Here is a 24472-nt window from a genome sequence, read left to right on the forward strand (position 1 = left end):
TGTAGGGATTGAAGAATTTTATATATTAAAAGTGATAGAAAACCGACAGAAAACTGACAGAAAACTGACAGGAAACTGACAGAAAACTGACAGAAAAAGAATTTCTGCACTGTTTTTGCACTGAGGGTTGTAGGGATTGAAGAATTTTATATATTAAAAGTGATAGAAAACCGACAGAAAACTGACAGAAAACTGACAGGAAACTGACAGAAAACTGACAGAAAAAGAATTTCTGCACTGTTTTTGCACTGAGGGTTGTAGGGATTGAAGAATTTTATATATTAAAAGTGATAGAAAACCGACAGAAAACTGACAGAAAACTGACTGAAAACCGACAGAAAACTGACAGAAAAAGAATTTCTGCACTGTTTTTGCACTGAGGGTTGTAGGGATTGAAGAATTTTATATATTAAAAGTGATAGAAAACCGACAGAAAACTGACAGAAAACTGACAGGAAACTGACAGAAAACTGACAGAAAAAGAATTTCTGCACTGTCTTTGCACTGAGGGTTGTAGAGATGGAAGAATTTTATATATTGAAAGTGATAATAAATGAAAGTGATAATAAATTAATATGCACAATATTAGAATAAAATGTTGTATATCTTCTATGTTAAACTAAGAGTTTATGGACAGCATTAGGATTTGTTAAGATAAATCACCTATTAATCATCTGTATGTTGTCTTTTTCTTAGGAACGTAGTAGAGTAATTTTTTAACTTGTCTTCTTATTTATTGTAATAATGAAAACAAATCGAATTATTTCACAATAGCCAGATTGAAATAATAATTTTTATCGGGAATAATTTGTTCATCCAAGTTATCATAATAATAAAATCCTACTTAACACCTACTTATCATCTAAATCTTAACATTTTTCTTCACGTTTATGTTCAAATGAAATACTTGCGACTATTATCCGACCAATTTGAAAAATTTTTCGGATTGTTTTTTGACAGTGTATATAGAGATTATCCACTATTCCATTGTCATCATGATACGTCCCGACTATTTTCATTTATCCACTTCAATTTATTTTCGAGGTTTCGGTTTTAATAGACATTTTCTCGATTTCGGCCTCAACAATGTTCAAGCGACGTGAAATTTTCCCATCTATAAAATCGACATTTCGAAATTACTACCATCTCACTGGATATTTAAATATTATAAATTTACATTTGCAATCACGCATACAACACATAATAAATACTTTCTGATACCAAATTTCCAACGGACGGTTTTTTTCTGTTAACGCCCCGCATCAACTTAAAGTTTGCACTTGGAGTTTCTCCAAGATGAAAGAAAAGATATGATAATGAAAAAATAAAGAAAGATAAATAGTAAAGTAAATGATAAGATCGACAGAAAGATATTCAAAAAGAAAAAGATAATAAAAGGAAAAAAAAACACGAAGAGAAAAAGGAATAAAGACGCGTAGAATCAGAAAGACAATAAGACATAAATACACGTGGATAAAAACGCGAAAAGGTAAGTAGAAGAAAGAGTTAAAAGGACAGAAATATTGAGATAAAAATATGAAAGCGAATAGATGAAAAGACAAATATAAAAATAGAAGAAAATAAAAGATATAAAATCAGAAAAAAGACATTAAATCGTAAAGATAAAGATAGTGAATGCATCAGGCACAATGACGAAAAGATAGAGAGATAAATAACAGGAAAAAACGAATTGCAGAGAAAGAAAAAGAAAACAGGAAGATAGAGGAATATAGACGTGAAAAAATGGAGACAGAAAAGTCGCAAGATATGGAATAGGAAAGATGGGAAGACGACGAAAAAAGGAATACTTAAAGGGTTGAATGTATTAAATCAGAAATACACAAAAAAACATTAACGCGTAAGAATGAAAAGACAAAAAGGGAAAAAGACAAATATTCATAAAGAAAGATACGAAATTGAAAATGTATGAATTCGAAAAAAAAAAAGAAAGAGAGCAAAAAAGAAAATATAATAACATAAAGGCGTAAACACATAAAATCAGGAGGACAGAAAGAAAGGAAAAGGTAGAAAGTTAGAGATATGATATAACAAAGAAGAAAAGACATCGATTAAAAGATAGGAAGACGACACAAAAAAGAAGATAGAAAATAAAGACAGGAAGAGACAAAAACCAAAAGATAGAGATTTAAAAACACGAGAACAGAAAGATGGAGAGATATATAATTGGAAATGAAGTAAGACATAAGAATAAAGATAGAAGGCTAATAAAGTAAATGGTAAAAATGCAGAGAGGCAAAAGAAACGGAAAGATAGAGACGCGAGGATAGAAAAATAGAAAGACAAAAATGCATAAATGTGAGAAAACGACAAAGAAGACGAAAACAGATAGAAAATGAAGACAGGAAGAGACAAAAACCAAAAGATAGAGATTTAAAAACACGAGAACAGAAAGATGGAGAGATATATAATTGGAAATGAAGTAAGACATAAGAATAAAGATAGAAGGCTTATAAAGTAAATGGTAAAAATGCAGAGAGGCAAAAGAAACGGAAAGATAGAGACGCGAGGATAGAAAAATAGAAAGACAAAAATGCATAAATGTGAGAAAACGACGAAGAAGACAAAAACAGATAGAAAATGAAGACAGGAAGAGACAAAAACCAAAAGATAGAGATTTAAAAACACGAGAACAGAAAGATGGAGAGATATACAATTGGAAATGAAGTAAGACATAAGAATAAAGATAGAAGGCTTATAAGATAAATGGTAAAAATACAGAGAGGCAAAAGAAACGGAAAGATAGAGACGCGAGGATAGAAAAATAGAAAGACAAAAATGCATAAATGTGAGAAAACGACGAAGAAGACAAAAACAGATAGAAAATGAAGACAGGAAGAGACAAAAACCAAAAGATAGAGATTTAAAAACACGAGAACAGAAAGATGGAGAGATATACAATTGGAAATGAAGTAAGACATAAGAATAAAGATAGAAGGCTTATAAGATAAATGGTAAAAATACAGAGAGGCAAAAGAAACGGAAAGATAGAGACGCGAGGATAGAAAAATAGAAAGACAAAAATGCATAAATCTGAGAAAACGACAAAGAAGACGAAAACAGATAGAAAATGAAGACAGGAAGAGACAAAAACCAAAAGATAGAGATTTAAAAACACGAGAACAGAAAGATGGAGAGATATATAATTGGAAATGAAGTAAGACATAAGAATAAAGATAGAAGGCTTATAAGATAAATGGCAAAAATACAGAGAGGCAAAAGAAACGGAAAGATAGAGACGCGAGGATAGAAAAATAGAAAGACAAAAATGCATAAATGTGAGAAAACGACGAAGAAGACAAAAACAGATAGAAAATGAAGACAGGAAGAGACAAAAACCAAAAGATAGAGATTTAAAAACACGAGAACAGAAAGATGGAGAGATATATAATTGGAAATGAAGTAAGACATAAGAATAAAGATAGAAGGCTTATAAAGTAAATGGTAAAAATACAGAGAGGCAAAAGAAACGGAAAGATAGAGACGCGAGGATAGAAAAATAGAAAAACAAAAATGCATAAATGTGAGAAAGATAGAAAATGAAGACAGGAAGAGACAAAAACCAAAAGAAAGAGATTTAAAAACACGACAACAGAAAGATTGAAAGACAAAAATGCATAAAGGATAAAAATATGAACAGATGAAGATGTGTGAATCGGCATTGAGATAAAAATAGAGAGACATGAAGGGATAAATATATGGAATTACAGAAACAGTAAGATCTAAAGATACGGAATGAGAAAACTTGAAGGACGTAAAGATAAGAAGGCGACAAAGAAGATAGAAAAATCACAAATACAATAAAACATCGGGATAAAGACAGAAATTAATAAATACTTCTAGATAAAAAGATAGATACATGAGGAAAGATATGGAAACAGAAAAAAGGAAAAAAACATATGGAAATAAACGTTTATATGAAATATAATTAAGAGAAGAAAAGATAATGGTGGAAAATTACGCTTTATATGAACTACGTATAATTATTTTGTATTTTGAATTGGCAAACGTTATTTATAAAGATGTTTTTTCTTATTACGTATTATGTCAATTTTCCACGCGAGGTTTCCTCAATGGAAATATAAATATTTGAAAAAGTTCTTTGTATAATCATCTAGGAGTATCACGATTTTATTAATTGGTTCCTAATTTTGGGTTGCTATTACTTACAATAATGTGTGGGTTTGTCTTTTATGTCTAATAACGGACAGCTTACCGTAATTAGATTATTGGAAACAATTTTTTTTTTCATTTATATATGAATTATTCAAATCGTTGAATTATGAAAAACGTGTTAGAGTGGAAAAATACTAAGTGAATAAGTGAGAAATCTATCTTATATATTAAAAAAATTGATGATTTCCATTCCGAGTCCGTTCAGGCGTTCTATCCAACCGATTCGCTTAATTTTTTTTTTCAATGAAAGGTATTGATGCACAGATCAGCCATCAACCATCGGATTTCATCTAATTTTCACCATTCTCAAGTTATACTCAAATGCGATTTTCCCCTGTACGTTACTTATGGGAGCTTATCACATACACACGTTCTATCCTCAATATCTCAGGTTCTATTCAAGATAGAGACTTCGTTTTGATTCAAGAACACTCGCTGAAATATCCTCTTTCTTTTGAGTTTTTGACCATTTAAATCGGTTGAGTTGGAGAGGAGCTAGACGCGGACATTCAATGTGGAGTTATGAATTTTTGTAGGTTTTTGGCAATTTGTCTACATTCAAAGATCTATATCTCAGGTTCTAATATAGCTACAGAGTTCGTTTTGGTTCAAGAACACTCGCTGAAATATCCTCTTTCTTTTGAGTTTTTGACCATTTAAATCGGTTGAGTTGGAGAGGAGCTAGACGCGGACATTCAATGTGGAGTTATGAATTTTTGTAGGTTTTTGGCAATTTGTCTAAATTCAAAGATCTATATCTCAGATTCTAATATAGCTACAGAGTTCGTTTTGATTTAAGAACACTCGCTGAAATATCCTCTTTCTTTTGAGTTTTTGACCATTTAAATCGGTTTGGTTGGAGAGGAGCTAGGCGCGGACATTCAATGTGGAGTTATGGATTTTTGTAGGTTTTTGGCAATTTGTCTAAATTCAAAGATCTATATCTCAGATTCTAATATAGCTACAGAGTTCGTTTTGATTTAAGAACACTCGCTGAAACATCCTCTTTCCTTTGAATTTTTGACCATTTAAATCGGTTGGGTTGGAGAGGAGCTAGGCGCGGACATTCAATGTGGAGTTATGAATTTTTGTAGGTTTTTGGCAATTTGTCTAAATTCAAAGATCTATATCTCAGATTCTAATATAGCTACAGAGTTCGTTTTGATTTAAGAACACTCGCTGAAACATCCTCTTTCCTTTGAATTTTTGACCATTTAAATCGGTTGAGTTAAAGAGGAGCTAGGAGCGGACATAATAAAAAAATTAACTTAATATATTCGAAAATCGGCTTATTTATTGCCTTTAAGGCGGAACAAAGTTCGCCGGGTCAGCTAGTGAATCAAACATCAGTTTTGAATCGTCCAATTTAGTGAAGATTCTTCCTACTAATATTATGGTAAAAAAACCTGAAACATTGCCCTAAAGTTGCTTTTCTACAATATCTTTAAAAATACGACATTTTTATCGATTCGTCGTGTATTGTTAGTATTTTATTCCATATAATTTGGACTCACATCCATTGTATGTCCTTTCGAACACTGCGGATTCATCTTTCGCGGGGAACCACTGCTTTAGATCGACGTCCTGGACGTTCTATGGCTGCCTTCCACTGCATAACCTTCTTCTTCGTATATGTCCAAACCATCATCATCGTGGTCCATTAACCTTCTTAGATATCCTCCGTTGATCTTGACAGGCCCTAATATCTTCCTTAGGATCTTTCTCTTCTTTATTCGAAGATGATTCTTCCCTTTTTCCCATCAATTTCCCATGAGCGTCTGGTACTTACTGTTTTGACTTCCTCTTCGTACTAGAGTCACCTTTGTAAGTCCCAAGTCAAAATTTTAGCGTTTTATTTTATAAAACAATTATTAAAATTGGTAAACACTCAATCAGTTTATTGATTTTACCATTTTTCAGTCTAATAGTGTTTGTATGTTAATGCGGAAAAAATATCCGAAATTTCGTAATAATCTTAATATAAAGTAAGTCCATTATACAAATATATTTCCTTTTTTTAACTGGAGAAAGAAAATTTATCTCCATTTCATATATAATATATTCCATAATCATGGAGAATCTCTAAGAAAATAATCTATTAGACTCGGGGCGATTTTTCAACAGAAAAATAATCAAAAATCGTGAAATTTCAAGTTGATTTATCGGAACGGGCGAGTGTATGTTTATTAAGTAAGTTTTACGATGTTATGGCACGCCATTTTCTGTTTTTCGATTCTAATCATGTCAGATGGAAATACAAAAAAATTCGGTTACGTAGTTTGTACAACAACGACCGGTTCATTACCTTATGTTATTATATTGGTTCACGAAAACAACCAAAGCAAAGATTATTTCAGCGATAGTAAAGGAATTTAATGATTCACAACATTCCATAGGAAATGGAAACAATGTTTTCGATAAAAATTATACCCAACTATGATAAAAATTCAGGAAATTATCTAGATTAGGTTGCACACCTGCAAATTTTACGTCATAGTTTAGCTAACCTAACCTAACATAACCTAACATAACCTAACCTAACCACTAATTTTAACTAATAATATTGATATAATATCAGTTAATAAACAGCAATACATAAAAATTCATGGAATTTTATCTTTTTCATGGTCAAAAACGAATAAAAAAAAACAAATATTGATAGATTTAGTAACGATAATCGTATTTAAACAAACTATACTAAATTTTCTTCAAATTTTATGATCTTTGATGTCATAATTAGGTAATGAAGAAGTGCTGAACTAAACTATGATGTATAAATTATTTTTCTGGAACTTAAAAGTTGAAAAACTAAGCGAAGGGATGATTTCCGCGCCCTATATGTATACATCAAATTTTTCGTAGGGAGCCAAAATCATCCCTTTACATAGTTTTTCAACTTTGAAGTTTCCAGAGAAAGAAAAATAATTTATACATCGTAGTTTAGCTAACTTAACCTAACCTAACATAACCTAACCTAACCTAACCTAACCTAACATAACCTAACCACTAATTTTAACTAATAATATTGATATAATATCAGTTAATAAACAGCAATACATAAAAATTCATGGAATTTTGTCTTTTTCATGGTCAAAAACGAATAAAAAAAAACAAATATTGATAGATTTAGTGACGATAATCGTATTTAAACAAACTATACTAAATTTTATGACACTTGATGTCATAATTAGGTAATGAAGAAGTGCTGAACTAAACTATGATGTATAAATTATTTTTCTGGAACTTAAAAGTTGAAAAACTAAGCGAAGGGATGATTTCCGCGCCCTATATGTATACATAAAATTTTTCGTAGGGAGCCAAAATCATCCCTTTACATAGTTTTTCAACTTTGAAGTTTCCAGAGAAAGAAAAATAATTTATACATCGTAGTTTAGCTAACTTAACCTAACCTAACATAACCTAACATAACCTAATCATTAATTTTAACTAAGAATATTGTTAGAATATCAATTAATAAACAGCAATACACAAAAATTCATGGAATTTTGTCTTTTTCATGGTCAAAAACGAATAAAAAAAAAATAAATATTGGTAGATTTAGTGACGATAATCGTATTTAAACAAACTATACTAAATTTTATGACACTTGATGTCATAATTAGGTAATGAAGAAGTGCTGAACTAAACTATGATGTATAAATTATTTTTCTGGAACTTAAAAGTTGAAAAACTAAGCGAAGGGATGATTTCCGCGCCCTATATGTATACATAAAATTTTTCGTAGGGAGCCAAAATCATCCCTTTACATAGTTTTTCAACTTTGAAGTTTCCAGAGAAAGAAAAATAATTTATACATCGTAGTTTAGCTAACTTAACCTAACCTAACATAACCTAACATAACCTAATCATTAATTTTAACTAAGAATATTGTTAGAATATCAATTAATAAACAGCAATACACAAAAATTCATGGAATTTTGTCTTTTTCATGGTCAAAAACGAATAAAAAAAAAATAAATATTGGTAGATTTAGTGACGATAATCGTATTTAAACAAACTATACTAAATTTTATGACACTTGATGTCATAATTAGGTAATGAAGAAGTGCTGAACTAAACTATGATGTATAAATTATTTTTCTGGAACTTAAAAGTTGAAAAACTAAGCGAAGGGATGATTTCCGCGCCCTATATGTATACATAAAATTTTTCGTAGGGAGCCAAAATCATCCCTTTACATAGTTTTTCAACTTTGAAGTTTCCAGAGAAAGAAAAATAATTTATACATCGTAGTTTAGCTAACTTAACCTAACCTAACATAACCTAACATAACCTAATCATTAATTTTAACTAAGAATATTGTTAGAATATCAATTAATAAACAGCAATACACAAAAATTCATGGAATTTTGTCTTTTTCATGGTCAAAAACGAATAAAAAAAAAATAAATATTGGTAGATTTAGTGACGATAATCGTATTTAAACAAACTATACTAAATTTTATGACACTTGATGTCATAATTAGGTAATGAAGAAGTGCTGAACTAAACTATGATGTATAAATTATTTTTCTGGAACTTAAAAGTTGAAAAACTAAGCGAAGGGATGATTTCCGCGCCCTATATGTATACATCAAATTTTTCGTAGGGAGCCAAAATCATCCCTTTACATAGTTTTTCAACTTTGAAGTTTCCAGAGAAAGAAAAATAATTTATACATCGTAGTTTAGCTAACTTAACCTAACCTAACATAACCTAACATAACCTAATCATTAATTTTAACTAAGAATATTGTTAGAATATCAATTAATAAACAGCAATACACAAAAATTCATGGAATTTTGTCTTTTTCATGGTCAAAAACGAATAAAAAAAAATAAATATTGGCAGATTTAGTGACGATAATCGTATTTAAACAAACTATACTAAATTTTATGACACTTGATGTCATAATTAGGTAATGAAGAAGTGCTAAGCTAAACTATGATGTATAAATTATTTTTCTGGAAGTTAAAAGTTGAAAAACTATGTGAAGGGATGATTTCCGCGCCCTATATGTATACATCAAATTTTTCAGCATAATTTTCTCTATAACATACTAAAATTTTAACGAAATCGGAAGGGTGTAACCCAATCTAAGTAATTACCAAAATTTATTAGGAAGGAATCAAAAATAAAATATTATTTCACGCCTATTTCCTTGCGTGGAACTAAAAAAAGTCGCACGAATGTAAATCTGGCGAATAAGGTACGTTTATTAAGCGATTTTGAGCCTAAAACAAAAATGATTGTGCTCCAAATCTGTGGAATACTATGAATTTGGTATTAGTTTGTATTCCAATGGTGTTGTAAGCCATGTTTTATAAAATTTATATCTTTTATCTTCTATATATTCGTCTTTTTCATCTAATATTGACTGTATTCACTTTTTTCCACTTTTTTTAGTTTATTGCTTTGTTTCTAGCTTATATTCCGTTGATTATCACTATCTATTTCTTTTATTTTAACCTGGATTCGTACAAAAACAGTATTAGTATTAGTATAAGTTTTCTAAATCTCTCTCAGTGGTTTTAGCATTCACCAATGTGTACGTTCCAGCACGGAGATTACGTAAGACAGTACAGTATTGATTTAAGACGTATTTAAGACGTATTTAACAGATTACAATCCTTTCTTGGTGACACACACATTCACACAAACTCACAAACATACCTTCAATAAATAAATTACAATTTATGATAATTTTTTTCAGATTTCAGACGTTTATATTTGCTATTCAAGTAAAATGCAACGGGAAGCAACGATACTTGATAGAACATGTTTAAGTCTTGTTCTCATTCAGTCATTTTTCGTCACGTGGCATCTTTATATTACTTGGTGGGGTATCTTCTTCTGTAAACTTACCTAACCTCACATCTTTGGATTATTCCACACGTATTTTCTTTTGTTTGGATATTATGAAAGGAAATTATATCGTTTAATGATTCCGTCGTTCGTAGCGTTTATTTTTCGTTGTTGTTCGATTCTAGAAGGTTCTTTTTTTACTTCTAACCTAACCTAACATATTTAGAAGTACCTGGCATAACCTAGAGATGGCGATAGTTACTTGAAAAATACCACTGACCGTTCCATCTGCAGGCTAGGTCATGGCGTCGGTTTTTTTGGAATGCACGAGGGATAATTTTCATTGAAAGTTTGCTAGTTAAGGTTAAAGTTGAGAAAAAATAAAACGAGTGATTCATCAAATGATTTTTCACTAAAAAGAGAAAAATAACGTGAAAATCCATCACCCTTTAAACGGACAACACAACATTCAATAGAACGGTATGTAATTCATCATGTTAAAGTCTATCTTTTCCTTGCATTTTTCCCTTAAGTCTTTTTTCAAAAATACCGAAAGGGGATTTATACTAGAACGAGTCATCATATGAAAATTATCGTTTCCACCAAAGGATATATATGAAAAATAACAGTTGGTAAAACTGTTTTGTGCTTTTTTTGGCGCGGAAAACAAATGCGTAGTTACAAAAAACAACCGCTGAAATGGCGTATTCAAATTTGGACTTTTTTTCAAAACTAGAACGAAACTGTCTAAAGCAGTACGTATTATCAGCTTCAAATATACAGGGTCTTGATGTAAATATGTTTGACGGAATAAATAATTTAACACTACTGTCTGAAAGCCAGAGGCGGCTCGTGTCTAATGGTTCGTAACTTTTACAGGAACAAGACTGATCACGCTTGTTGGTTTTTATATAAATTAAATATATTTATTGGAAAAGTAACTGTTTATTGATGATTTTCCACGATTGATTTCCATAATTCACATTTATGGGCAGATGAAAATCCTCTTGGTACAATTCAACATCGATTTTGTGTTAATGTGTAGATGGGAATGGTTGATAATAGTGTAGTAGGTTCATATTTTTTTAATAATAACTCTAATGGTCAGCGGATACTTCTCCAAAATGATTTTTCACCCATGTTACGTGTGTAGAAGTCCAAAGTGCCCATTTTGACTAAATTTTCCTGCTTTTCAATGTTTCCCTGTAAGTAACTCGATGTTCGACATTATGAAGCTCAATTAGAAATGTTTGATTGTGTTCTAATACCTCCTATAAGTATTTTCGATGAAAAATTATAATTTATGATAATTTTTTTCAGAATGTTTCTTTATGGCGAACGATCTAAAAATCCAAATATCTCCTAAACCATAACTTTTATCGAGTTTAACAAAGAGTAACGTTTTGTTGTAAAACGATTGAAAAATTCATTTTTGGTATCTTTAGATTGTACAGGTTGTCCCTGTAAAAGTTACTGATGGTTAACCATTGGGTATGAGCTGCCGCTGGGCGTCGAATAGTATTTTGGCCATTTTTCGCTTATTTAAATAATTAAAATCAAGTTTCATCACTTAATTAGATAATAAATCTCTAATTGGTTTCGATTTTTCACTATTACCATTATTTTATCCGAAAATATCAGTCAAAATTTCGATTTTTATTTGTGTATATTCCCCGTTGAACGTTTCAACGTAATTTCTGCATTATTTGCCTACCTTATTACGGAAATCCCTGCAAAACACATTATTTAATCCGAAGCTTAAGCTAGATTTAGAGCTATAGAGGTGATACATTTATACAAATGGAAATGTATGCATCTGCATCGAGGCCTTTAAATAGAGAAAATGATAATAGACAGTAGCAAATGGTTCGCAAACAAATCAGATAGTTCTAATTTTCAGTTTTCCACCTACATTTAATCAATACAACATTGAAAATTGATACCAGATGATAAATCGAGTTAAAATCAACGATGACCTTGAACTTAATATTCGTCACGCGATCAGAACCAGAAATTGAAGAAATTGATGACCAAGATTGCAAGAAAACAAAAATAATATCCATGGAATGAAAATTTTGAAGGACTAGCTTATGTGCAGCTGGGGTAATGAAATCTTGCTGCACTAGAAGTGGTTCTAAATCTCCCACCTTTCCACATAATACTGGAAAACGTGGAAGAGAAAACATAACACCTACAATGGATTCCGGAACAAACCGGAATAAAGGGAAATGAAATAGATGATAAGCATGCTAAAGCTGGTGCAGACGTGGCACTGAACCTTTCAGAAAACATTGGAAAAGAAGGTAAATAGGACGAAACCAACCTACAGGGGCTGAGACGGGCAAAGACTCTACTGGGAAACTATAACCAGAATCTACGAAAACTAACAGGAGTTTTATGGGGAGACACATTCTCTTGAATACTAAGAACTCCAGAGTACTACGCCTGGTAACGCTTGAAATAGAAGACAAAGATCTCTGGCAATCAAAACCATCTTACATAGACTGTAAACACTATTTTCTTCAGTATAGTAACACGAAAAGTGGACACGATAGATCCTTTAGGTCATGGTGTATACCAGACCCCAAATCCATACAAACAATCATAGCGAGGCAAATCAAAAGCCTTGAAGGATAAGAAAGATTCTGGAAGTAGAGAAGATGGAAGAAAATAACAATTACGGAGACGTTGGTGATAACGCCGGAGTTTATGGAAGAATCTTAGGAAGTAGATTGAGGAAATTACTTGAAAATCAGTTAGAAGAATCACCAAGTGGTTTTGGTGAATGAGTAATTACGTTTCCGCGTTCATTGAGTCGTGAGAGCCACTGATGATCTCAAAACTATGCGAATTACAGGATAGAGTTTATTGTTGAAGATACTAAGGCTGTAATGCAGCGTGGTAAGGTGTATGAAAGCTGTTGTATTCTTTAAATGCTTTTTAGTAGAGGATTCGGTACTAGATGAAACAGAATATAATATCACCGAAGAAGATATTGAAATGAGTTAACAAAAATGTGGAAAACGACAACATTCGATTCGAAATACTTGTTGTAGTTTATGGTGAATATGCTCTAGATGAGCCAACGTGCCAAAAGTGGTTTCCACGATTTAAAAATGGTGATTTTGGCTTGGAAGACGATGAACGTCCTGTACAACCGAAAAAGTTTGAAGATGAAGTACTGGAAGCATTATTCGATATGAAGATTGTTACTAAACACAAGAACAGCTCGCAGAATCTTTGGATGTCACTCAAGCAGTCATTTTAAAACGTTTAAAAGCAGCTGGATATATTCAAAAGCAAGGAAATTAGGTTCCATATTAACTCAAGTCGATAGACGTCGAAAGGCGGTTTTGCATGTCCGAAATGCTGCAGGAACGCACGGATTATTACTGGTGATGAAAAATGGATCCATTACAACAACCCCAAGTGCAAAAAATCATATGTGAAATCCGGCCAACCAGCTAATTCAACGGCAAAGCCGAATATCCATGGCGCGAAGGTAATGGTGGGATTAGAAGGGTGTGCTGTATTATCAGCTGCTATATCCCAATGGAACCATCAATGGAGAACGCTACGGAACACAATTAATCCGTTTGAATAAAGCAGTAGCCGAAAAACGCCCAGACACGAGGCAATAATCATGACAACGCTCGGGCCCACATTGCTATTCCGTTTAAGAACTATTTGGACAACAGTGGATGTTTTACATCACCCGTCTTATAGCCCAGACCTTGCCCCTACTGATTACAATTAATTCCGATCGATGCAAAACGCCCTCACTGGAATACAGTTCACATCAGAGCAAGATACCAAAAATTGGTTGGATTCATTCTTGGCTGTGAAGCTGACGCAGTTCTTTTGGGATGGGATCCACAAATTACCAGAAAGATGGAAAAGGGTCAAAGCTTCAGGAAAACCGCACGAATTAAGTTATAGATCGCAGTAATTATGAAATGAACCTGACCTAATTTGACCTCCCCGTTGTCTTGAACATCCACACAACGTTATCTGTTTAAAGAATGAAGAAAGAAGCAACGAATTTATTATTTTAATATGACAAAGAGTGGTGGCAATATTGGGAGTAGAACTGAAATTGGGCATTATTATTATATATTAGTTTTTTCGAAAATTTCGAAAATTCATTTCTCTATTGAATATTTAGTTTAGTACCTAGTTGATTTAAAATGCAATTTAAAGGAATTAGACATTCTAAGTTTTAATTTTTGGAATTTACTTCATTACGAAGTGGATTCGGTACTAAAATCTTGATGAATTCCTCATGAGTTGTATTATGTACACTCGCACTACCTTTTCGTTTACCTGAAATATCCCCTTCACGAGTTGGCGCATCCTTATCTCAACGGATTGAAAATCGTAACTGAATTGAAACTCCTGCATAAAACAATGATGTAGCTGTTGTTTTGGGCACATATCTCATCATAATACAAAGTCGCTGCTATAGGGCTATCAAAGAAGAGTTGAAATAGAAATTTTTCTAAAACTAGTTCCAAAAAATGAGTTTTTCTGTGTACGCTTCTCTAATTTGCCTCGATTTCTCAAATCTTGTGACTGCAATCACTTTCTAATCGATTTGGTCGATTTCAAATCATTTTTCCCTTTCGTTTGATATGTTTATAGATTTGATTCAATTGTTTTTCGAAAGAGCCCAAGTTCCAAACGAAAAAAACGTTCAAAAATACCAAAAAATCGTATTTTTTTCATTATTTTTTGAGTTTATGTCTGGATTTTTTTCACTCACAACACCGAACCGTGTTTGTTTATATCCGTAAGCCCTATCCGTCCTTTTAGCCGATATTTTTTGGGCCGTTTTATTTTTCGAACGGCGGGAGACCTTTCCAATTTAAAATTTTTACAGCTTTTACCCTCACTGCAAAAAAAAAGATCGGGCTGAAGTGTGTTGGCGTTCGTCGACTACATACGCGTATCCCTTATGGGCAGTCATCGTCGACATGATTGAAAAAGCCGTTGAAGGGTTTCCACCTTCCTTCAAGTTCATTATTCTGAAAGAGAAGTTTGTTGTACGTAAATTGGATCGCGTCGAGCGCGCTACTAAAAAGATGGATTGATCTATACGGTGGAAAGACGCGATTGTTTATCAGAAAATTAATGAAGCAAAGAAAATATCGATAGAAAAACTTTAAAGACTACATGAAGATGTCAACAATTATGAATATGAGTGGAAAAATTTCACTTACAGTAGAGATTTTCATCAGAAGAGGGGACGTTATTGCATATTTCATGGAACAAAATCTTTTGTTGCTTTGTTATTAAAAAACTGTATCTGATACCCTGTTATTCTTCATCATTGGACTGAACCTAATTAATATTAGCACAACAAACTCTTATCAGATCTTGTTCATGGACAATTGATGTCTTCTGATGTCTGTTGACGTCGATTGAGTTTGAATCACATCGATTCATGTATTTTTAGGTGAATTGGCGTCTACTTTTGTCAGATCTTGTCGATAAACAATACAATCCATTGAAGTTGATTATTACTTCATGTTGATTGACATCTTCTTATGTCAGTTGAAGTCGATTGAGTTTGAATTACATCGATTCATGTATTTTTAGATGAATTGGCGTCTACTTTTGTCAGATCTTGTCGATAAACAATACAATCCATTAAAGTTGATTGTTACTTCATGTTGATTGATGTCTTCTGATGTCAGTTGACGTCGATTGAGTTTGAATTACATCGATTCATGTATTTTTAGATGAATTGGCGTCTACTTTTGTCAGATCTTGTCGATAAACAATACAATCCATTGAAGTTGATTGTTACTTCATGTTGATTGATATCTTCTGATGTCAGTTGACGTCGATTGAGTTTGAATTACATCGATTCATGTATTTTTAGGTGAATTGGCGTCTACTTTTGTCAGATCTTGTCGATAAACAATACAATCCATTGAAGTTGATTGTTACTTCATGTTGATTGATATCTTCTGATGTCAGTTGACGTCGATTGAGTTTGAATTACATCGATTCATGTATTTTTAGATGAATTGGCGTCTACTTTTGTCAGATCTTGTCGATAAACAATACAATCCATTAAAGTTGATTGTTACTTCATGTTGATTGATATCTTCTGATGTCAGTTGACGTCGATTGAGTTTGAATTACATCGATTCATGTATTTTTAGGTGAATTGGCGTCTACTTTTGTCAGATCTTGTCGATAAACAATACAATCCATTAAAGTTGATTGTTACTTCATGTTGATTGATGTCTTCTGATGTCAGTTGACGTCGATTGAGTTTGAATTACATCGATTCATGTATTTTTAGATGAATTGGCGTCTACTTTTGTCAGATCTTGTCGATAAACAATACAATCCATTGAAGTTGATTGTTACTTCATGTTGATTGACATCTTCTTATGTCAGTTGAAGTCGATTGAGTTTGAATCACATCGATTCATGTATTTTTAGGTGAATTGGCGTCTACTTTTGTCAGATCTTGTCGATAAACAATACAATCCATTGAAGTTGATTATTACTTCATGTTGATTGATGTCTTCTGATGTCAGTTGACGTCGATTGAGTTTGAATCACATCGATTCATGTATTTTTAGGTGAATTGGCGTCTACTTTTGTCAGATCTTGTCGATAAACAATACAATCCATTGAAGTTGATTATTACTTCATGTTGATTGACATCTTCTGATGTCAGTTGACGTCGATTGAGTTTGAATTACATCGATTCATGTATTTTTAGGTGAATTGGCGTCTACTTTTGTCAGATCTTGTCGATAAACAATACAATCCATTGAAGTTGATTGTTACTTCATGTTGATTGATGTCTTCTGATGTCAGTTGACGTCGATTGAGTTTGAATTACATCGATTCATGTATTTTTAGGTGAATTGGCGTCTACTTTTGTCAGATCTTGTCGATAAACAATACAATCCATTAAAGTTGATTGTTACTTCATGTTGATTGATATCTTCTGATGTCAGTTGACGTCGATTGAGTTTGAATTACATCGATTCATGTATTTTTAGATGAATTGGCGTCTACTTTTGTCAGATCTTGTCGATAAACAATACAATCCATTAAAGTTGATTGTTACTTCATGTTGATTGATATCTTCTGATGTCAGTTGACGTCGATTGAGTTTGAATTACATCGATTCATGTATTTTTAGGTGAATTGGCGTCTACTTTTGTCAGATCTTGTCGATAAACAATACAATCCATTGAAGTTGATTGTTACTTCATGTTGATTGATGTCTTCTGATGTCTGTTGACGTCGATTGAGTTTGAATTACATCGATTCATGTATTTTTAGGTGAATTGGCGTCTACTTTTGTCAGATCTTGTCGATAAACAATACAATCCATTGAAGTTGATTATTACTTCATGTTGATTGATGTCTTCTGATGTCAGTTGACGTCGATTGAGTTTGAATTACATCGATTCATGTATTTTTAGATGAATTGGCGTCTACTTTTGTCAGATCTTGTCGATAAACAATACAATCCATTGAAGTTGATTGTTACTTCATGTTGATTGATGTCTTCTGATGTCAGTTGACGTCGATTGAGTTTGAATTACATCGATTCATGTATTTTTAGATGAATTGGCGTCTACTTTTGTCAGATCTTGTCGATAAACAATACAATCCATTAAAGTTGATTGTTACTTCATGTTGATTGATATCTTCTGATGTCAGTTGACGTCGATTGAGTTTGAATTACATCGATTCATGTATTTTTAGATGAATTGGCGTCTACTTTTGTCAGATCTTGTCGATAAACAATACAATCCATTAAAGTTGATTATTACTTCATGTTGATTGATGTCTTCTGATGTCAGTTGACGTCGATTGAGTTTGAATTACATCGATTCATGTATTTTTAGATGAATTGGCGTCTACTTTTGTCAGATCTTATCGATAAACAATACAATCCATTGATGTTGATTATTACTTCATGTTGATTGATGTCTTCTGATGTCAGTTGACGTCGATTGAGTTTGAATTACATCGATTCATGTATTTTTAGGTGAATTGGCGTCTACTTTTGTCAGATCTTGTCGATAAACAATACAATCCATTGAAGTTGATTGTTACTTCATGTTGATTGACATCTTCTTATGTCAGTAGTTGAAGTCGATTGAGTTTGAATCACATCGATTCATGTATTTTTAGGTGAATTGGCGTCTACTTTTGTCAGATCTTGTCGATAAACAATACAATCCATTAAAGTTGATTGTTACTTCATGTTGATTGACATCTTCTTATGTCAGTTGACGTCGATTGAGTTTGAATTACATCGATTCATGTATTTTTAGATGAATTGGCGTCTACTTTTGTCAGATCTTGTCGATAAACAATACAATCCATTGAAGTTGATTGTTACTTCATGTTGATTGACATCTTCTTATGTCAGTTGACGTCGATTGAATTTGAATTACATCGATTTATGTATTTTTAGGTGAATTGGCGTCTACTTTTGTCAGATCTTGTCGATAAACAATACAATCCATTGAAGTTGATTGTTACTTCATGTTGATTGACATCTTCTTATGTCAGTTGACGTCGATTGAGTTTGAATTACATCGATTCATGTATTTTTAGATGAATTGGCGTCTACTTTTGTCAGATCTTGTCGATAAACAATACAATCCATTGAAGTTGATTGTTACTTCATGTTGATTGACATCTTCTTATGTCAGTAGTTGAAGTCGATTGAGTTTGAATCACATCGATTCATGTATTTTTAGGTGAATTGGCGTCTACTTTTGTCAGATCTTGTCGATAAACAATACAATCCATTAAAGTTGATTGTTACTTCATGTTGATTGACATCTTCTTATGTCAGTTGAAGTCGATTGAGTTTGAATCACATCGATTCATGTATTTTTAGGTGAATTGGCGTCTACTTTTGTCAGATCTTGTCGATAAACAATACAATCCATTAAAGTTGATTGTTACTTCATGTTGATTGACATCTTCTTATGTCAGTTGACGTCGATTGAGTTTGAATTACATCGATTCATGTATTTTTAGATGAATTGGCGTCTACTTTTGTCAGATCTTGTCGATAAACAATACAATCCATTGAAGTTGATTGTTACTTCATGTTGATTGACATCTTCTTATGTCAGTTGACGTCGATTGAGTTTGAATTACATCGATTCATGTATTTTTAGGTGAATTGGCGTCTACTTTTGTCAGATCTTGTCGATAAACAATACAATCCATTGAAGTTGATTATTACTTCATGTTGATTGATGTCTTCTGATGTCAGTTGACGTCGATTGAGTTTGAATTACATCGATTCATGTATTTTTAGGTGAATTGGCGTCTACTTTTGTCAGATCTTGTCGATAAACAATACAATCCATTGAAGTTGATTGTTACTTCATGTTGATTGACATCTTCTTATGTCAGTTGACATCGATTGAGTTTGAATGTCATCAATTCATGTACATTTCTCTTCTTAAGACAAACAAACATACAACAAGTGTTTCAACGCTCATTTTTACTACTACATTTCATAGTTTCATATTCTCACGTCTCATCTGAAGAATCAATCCAAGTCTAAGTATTTGTCTACTTCAAAGATTAAATAGCAACCCTCGTAGCAATCGAAATGATGATACTATTTAACATAATCAACGATGACCTTATATCTTCAAACTGTGACATCCTGTATAGAATATATACACAATGTACATAGGAAATTGATTTACAATGCTATTTATTGTCGATAAACAATACAGGAATTTGTTGGATTACATTTTGAATGGATAATACTATCAAAACAAAAAATATGAGTTGAAATTAGAATTGGAAATTGAATCAATTGGCTTCATATTTTTTGAAAAAAATATAAAACAATACTCATATATTTATATGTTGGTTAAAAAAAGCGAAATTATTTTTTCATAGTGACATCAATACATCTTTTTACTTTGTTTTGTAATTTTTTGAACTATAATTTGTCTTAATCATTCTATTGTTTTGTGTCACATAACTTTTATTGTCGAATAACTAGAAAAACCACCAGGTCAATGTTCAAACATTTGGTTCATCACTAAACTATTTGTTTTTCGAAATATCTTGATCTAAATTTTCAAAAATGAACGGGCGTGAAAGAGAGGCCACCAAACCTCCCGATCCATCTCCATTTTCCTTTCGGTACATCAATGATTTGAACGGAGCCAGAAAATTATGTGAGTGATTGTTATTTTTGTTTGATTAAAACCACTGTAAAGCACCCAAACTTGTCATCGCTTAATATTCGAACGACAGCTGGAATATTAAGACATCTATATGTTTATAGGCCGCTCATAAATACTAAAAAATCATATTCTATGATTATCTTTAAGTATTTGATACCTTAATGGAACTCGAGCGTCCAAGGGGTACCTGGAATCAATCATCTATGATGTGGGTCCCTATTAGGATCGTGCACCATAAATTGATACATTAAACCTTGAATTTAAGTAACTAAACTCATGATTCTTCACATTAATGTATGAATTTTTAATCAGAGGTTTTAAATTGGAAATTATGATGTCAAAATATTTTATTTTGATACAAAGTTATTTAAACGATTTTAGTAGGTGGCATACCCAGAGTGAAATTCTCAAAAAATCGATTTTTTTTCACATTTCGATAGGTTATACCTTAAAAAATAAAAAACTAAAATTTTAAATCGATATCTTAAATAGTTTTTGAGTTACAGTCGCTCGGCATTTTATCTTAAAATGCGTTTTTCTCGAAACAGCATTTTTCGAATTTGTTGGAGTGATTACTCGGAGACCAATGATCCGATCGCTATCAAATTTTTTTTACATCTTCTCTATATAATTCTTCATATGATGACTTTCCAGTTTTTTGATCTGATCAAAAATCGAGTTTTTCTAGGCCAAAAACGACCAAAATTTTGGGTAAAATTTAAGTTTTTTTTCAACATGCCGCCATTTTGTCAATTTTTGATTTTTTTGTTCGCCCAAGGGTCATCGTATATGCTTTAGTTTAACGAGAATTTTTTTTTGTTACGTTTTATTAACGGAGAAAGCTTTTTTTTGGCGCCACCGGAGATAGCGTGTCAATTCAAAAATATTTAATATTTTATTTCGAAAATTTTACTGTGTATTCTCAAAACATGTATAAATATATCCACAAAATTTTGTAACGATTGATTCACTAGTTTTTTTTCTATTAATTCCCAAAAATTTTTTTTTTTAGGCTGTCGCACAACTTTTTTTTTTGGAGTCTAGATTAAACGACTGGAATTTCCTTGTTACTGGTACGAAATTTTTGTTTTCCCGACATGGTAACATGACTTTTCAAAAACTGGCTTGGAAAACATTTGTAAGGATTTTAAAGTCATTTCTTGTTTTGCTTAATCTACAGCTTGGTTACACAAAATGTTTCATAAAATCTTGTGCAAACTTTGCCTGAAAATGGCAGCAGATCCTTTCCTGTGACAAAAAACCCCTACACAATTATTTGTCCTTATTTTCGTACAATTTTCCTCAATAAACAGACGCTGTATATTTTCGACGGTTTCGGTTTAATGTCGTCGAAATCAAATTACTTCTAATAAGAGCAATGAAGTCCGATCTGTCGAATTACGTTCTGCAGCAATTTGAATTTGTTTATCTGTCACGGTAAATAGGCTGCCCTTAGGGACTATTCGGAATTTCCAACGTTTACACACCCCAGTTACCTTACAAATTGATTATCCGTCATTCCCAAGGCGATGTATCAGAATAAAAAGAAATAAATTATCAGATTTCAATTAATTTAAAATTAAAATCAAAGTAGTCGTAACTATATATAATAATTTGGAAAATTCGAAATAGAAATATCGAAATTTTAGCGCGCAGAGTTAGTTTATTATCGTATCTTAAATTTCGTTAATATTTTCTGCAGGAATATTTGATATCAACTTCAGGGTACTGTAATTTGATGAATACTCTTGATATCTCGATATTAAGTAATTGTTTTTAATATACAATGGAAAAAGGAAAAAAAAGAAATTTTTGCGAAAACTAGATTTGATAGAGGGATTTTTATGGCGAAATTGATTTGGGAAAAGCGTAATATGTCCACAAAAGCCTTTTATGACTGTAATGGATTGAGAAGAAATTTTCTTTCGACGAAAAAATTATTTTCAGAATCAGTTTTTGTAAATGGAAGTCGAAAATCATTTTTTGAAAAAACGAGACTCAACAAAGAAGTTTTCCAATTGAATTGATTCAAGAAAAGTCATTTTTTAACAAACTATCAATAAGATCTTGACTAAAATCGACTCAAAAAGTTCAGTAGACGAAATTTGAGCCTGAAAATCATTTTTTGAAAAAACGAGACCTAAAAAAGAAGTTTTCTAATAAATTGATTCAAGAAAAATCAATTTTTAACAAACTATCAATAAGATCTTGACTAAAATCGACTCAAAAAGTTCAGTAGACGAAATTTGAGCCTAAAAATCATTTTTTGAAAAAACGACACTCAAAAAAGAAGTTTTCTAATAAATTGATTCAAGAAAAATCAATTTTTAACAAACTATCAATAAGATCTTGACTAAAATCGACTCAAAAAGTTCAGTAGACGAAATTTGAGCCTAAAAATCATTTTTTGAAAAAACGAGACTCAAAAAAGAAGTTTTCTAATAAATTGATTCAAGAAAAGTCATTTTTTAATAAACTATTAATCAGATCTTGACTAAAATCGACTCAAAAAGTTCAGTAGACGAAATTTGTGCCTAAAAACCATTTTTTGAAAAAACGAGACCTAAAAAAGAAGTTTTCTAATAAATTGATTCAAGAAAAATCATTTTTTAACAAACTATCAATAAGATCTTGACTAAAATCGACTCAAAAAGTTCAGTAGACCAAATTTGTGCCTGAAAATCATTTTTTGGAAAAACGAGACCTAAAAAAGAAGTTTTCTAATAAATTGATTCAAGAAAAATCATTTTTTAACAAACTATCAATAAGATCTTGACTAAAATCGACTCAAAAAGTTCAGTAGACCAAATTTGTGCCTGAAAATCATTTTTTGAAAAAACGAGAGTCAACAAAGAAGTTTTCTATTTAAATTGATTCAAGAAAAGTCATTTTTTAACAAACTATTAATAAGATCTTGACTAAAATCGACTTAAAAAGTTCAGTAGACCAAATTTGTGTCTGAAAATCATTTTTTGAAAAAACGAGAGTCAACAAAGAAGTTTTCTATTTAAATTGATTCAAGAAAAGTCATTTTTTAACAAACTATTAATAAGATCTTGACTAAAATCGACTTAAAAAGTTCAGTAGACCAAATTTGTGTCTGAAAATCATTTTTTGAAAAAACGAGAGTCAACAAAGAAGTTTTCTATTTAAATTGATTCAAGAAAAGTCATTTTTTAACAAACTATCAATAAGATCTTGACTAAAATCGTCTCAAAAAGTTCCGTAGACCAAATTTGTGCCTAAAAATAATTTTTTGAAAGAACGAGACTCAACAAAAAAGTTTTCCAATTAAATTGATTCCAGAAAAGTCATTTTTTAACAAACTATTAATAAGATCTTGACTAAAATCGACTTAAAAAGTTCAGTAGACCAAATTTGTGTCTGAAAATCATTTTTTGAAAAAACGTGACTCAAAAAAGAAGTTTTCCAATTGAATTGATTCAAGGAAAATCATTTTTCAATAAACTATCAATAAGATCTTAAAATTAAAATCAAAGTAGTTGTAACTATATATAATAATTTGGAAATTTAAAAATAGAAATATCAAAATTTTAGCGCACACTTTAGAGCTAGTGGTGAATTTTTTCGATAGTTTATTATCGTATCTTAAATTTCGTTAATATTTTCTGCAGGAATATTTGATATCAACTTCAGGGTACTGTAATTTGATGAATACTCTTGATATCTCGATATTAAGTAATTGTTTTTAATATACAATGAAAACATCGGTAAAAAAAACATTATTTGAGTGGATAGTTCGGGTCTAATATATGTGGATGTCTTCTACAAATTAACAACTTACCCAGTAACAGTAAAACGACTAATTCCTTGCCTACGCTCATAGTTGTTATTTCGAAAAAAAGTTATAAAACAATCACCAACAACCACTTAAAGAATCACAAACTTACAACACTCGCACAAACCGATCACAAACACTGCAACATGATCGAAAAAAGTCATGAAAAAGTTTATTTCAAGTCGTGGTATTCGTGAAAATTCGCGAAAACTGTGATATACGCGGTCCCCGACAGTTTGCTGGAGAATGAGCGTTACCAGAAAATGCAGTATAGAGTTGAAAGTTTCGGCGTAAGGAAAAAGCGCACTGGATCGAGGAAACGGTCGCACGGGCGGAATCCTCGTCGATCAGACGCAGAAGGACGTAACAATCAACAAGGTCCAGACGACCATATGTAGGTGCCATATTTTTGAGGTTAATATAGTAAATTTAGTTGGTTTATTTCCACGACGCTTTCCCT

At 31.7% G+C, this 24472-nt stretch overlaps 1 protein-coding gene across 1 annotated transcript in view; it reads right to left on the minus strand.

The window, feature by feature from the left end:
- The window catches only part of LOC130894196 (contactin-5), a 247580-nt gene extending 223320 nt beyond the window's left edge, over positions 1–24260 (minus strand). Inside the window, exon 1 of the mRNA XM_057800832.1 lies at positions 24019–24260. Within this exon, the coding sequence (XP_057656815.1) occupies positions 24019–24058 (40 nt within the window). The 5' untranslated portion in view covers positions 24059–24260. The remainder of the gene's footprint in view (positions 1–24018) is intronic.
- Positions 24261–24472: the final 212 nt, after the last annotated feature.

Source organism: Diorhabda carinulata, chromosome 5 (assembly GCF_026250575.1).
Source record: "Diorhabda carinulata isolate Delta chromosome 5, icDioCari1.1, whole genome shotgun sequence".
NCBI lineage: Eukaryota > Metazoa > Arthropoda > Insecta > Coleoptera > Chrysomelidae > Diorhabda > Diorhabda carinulata.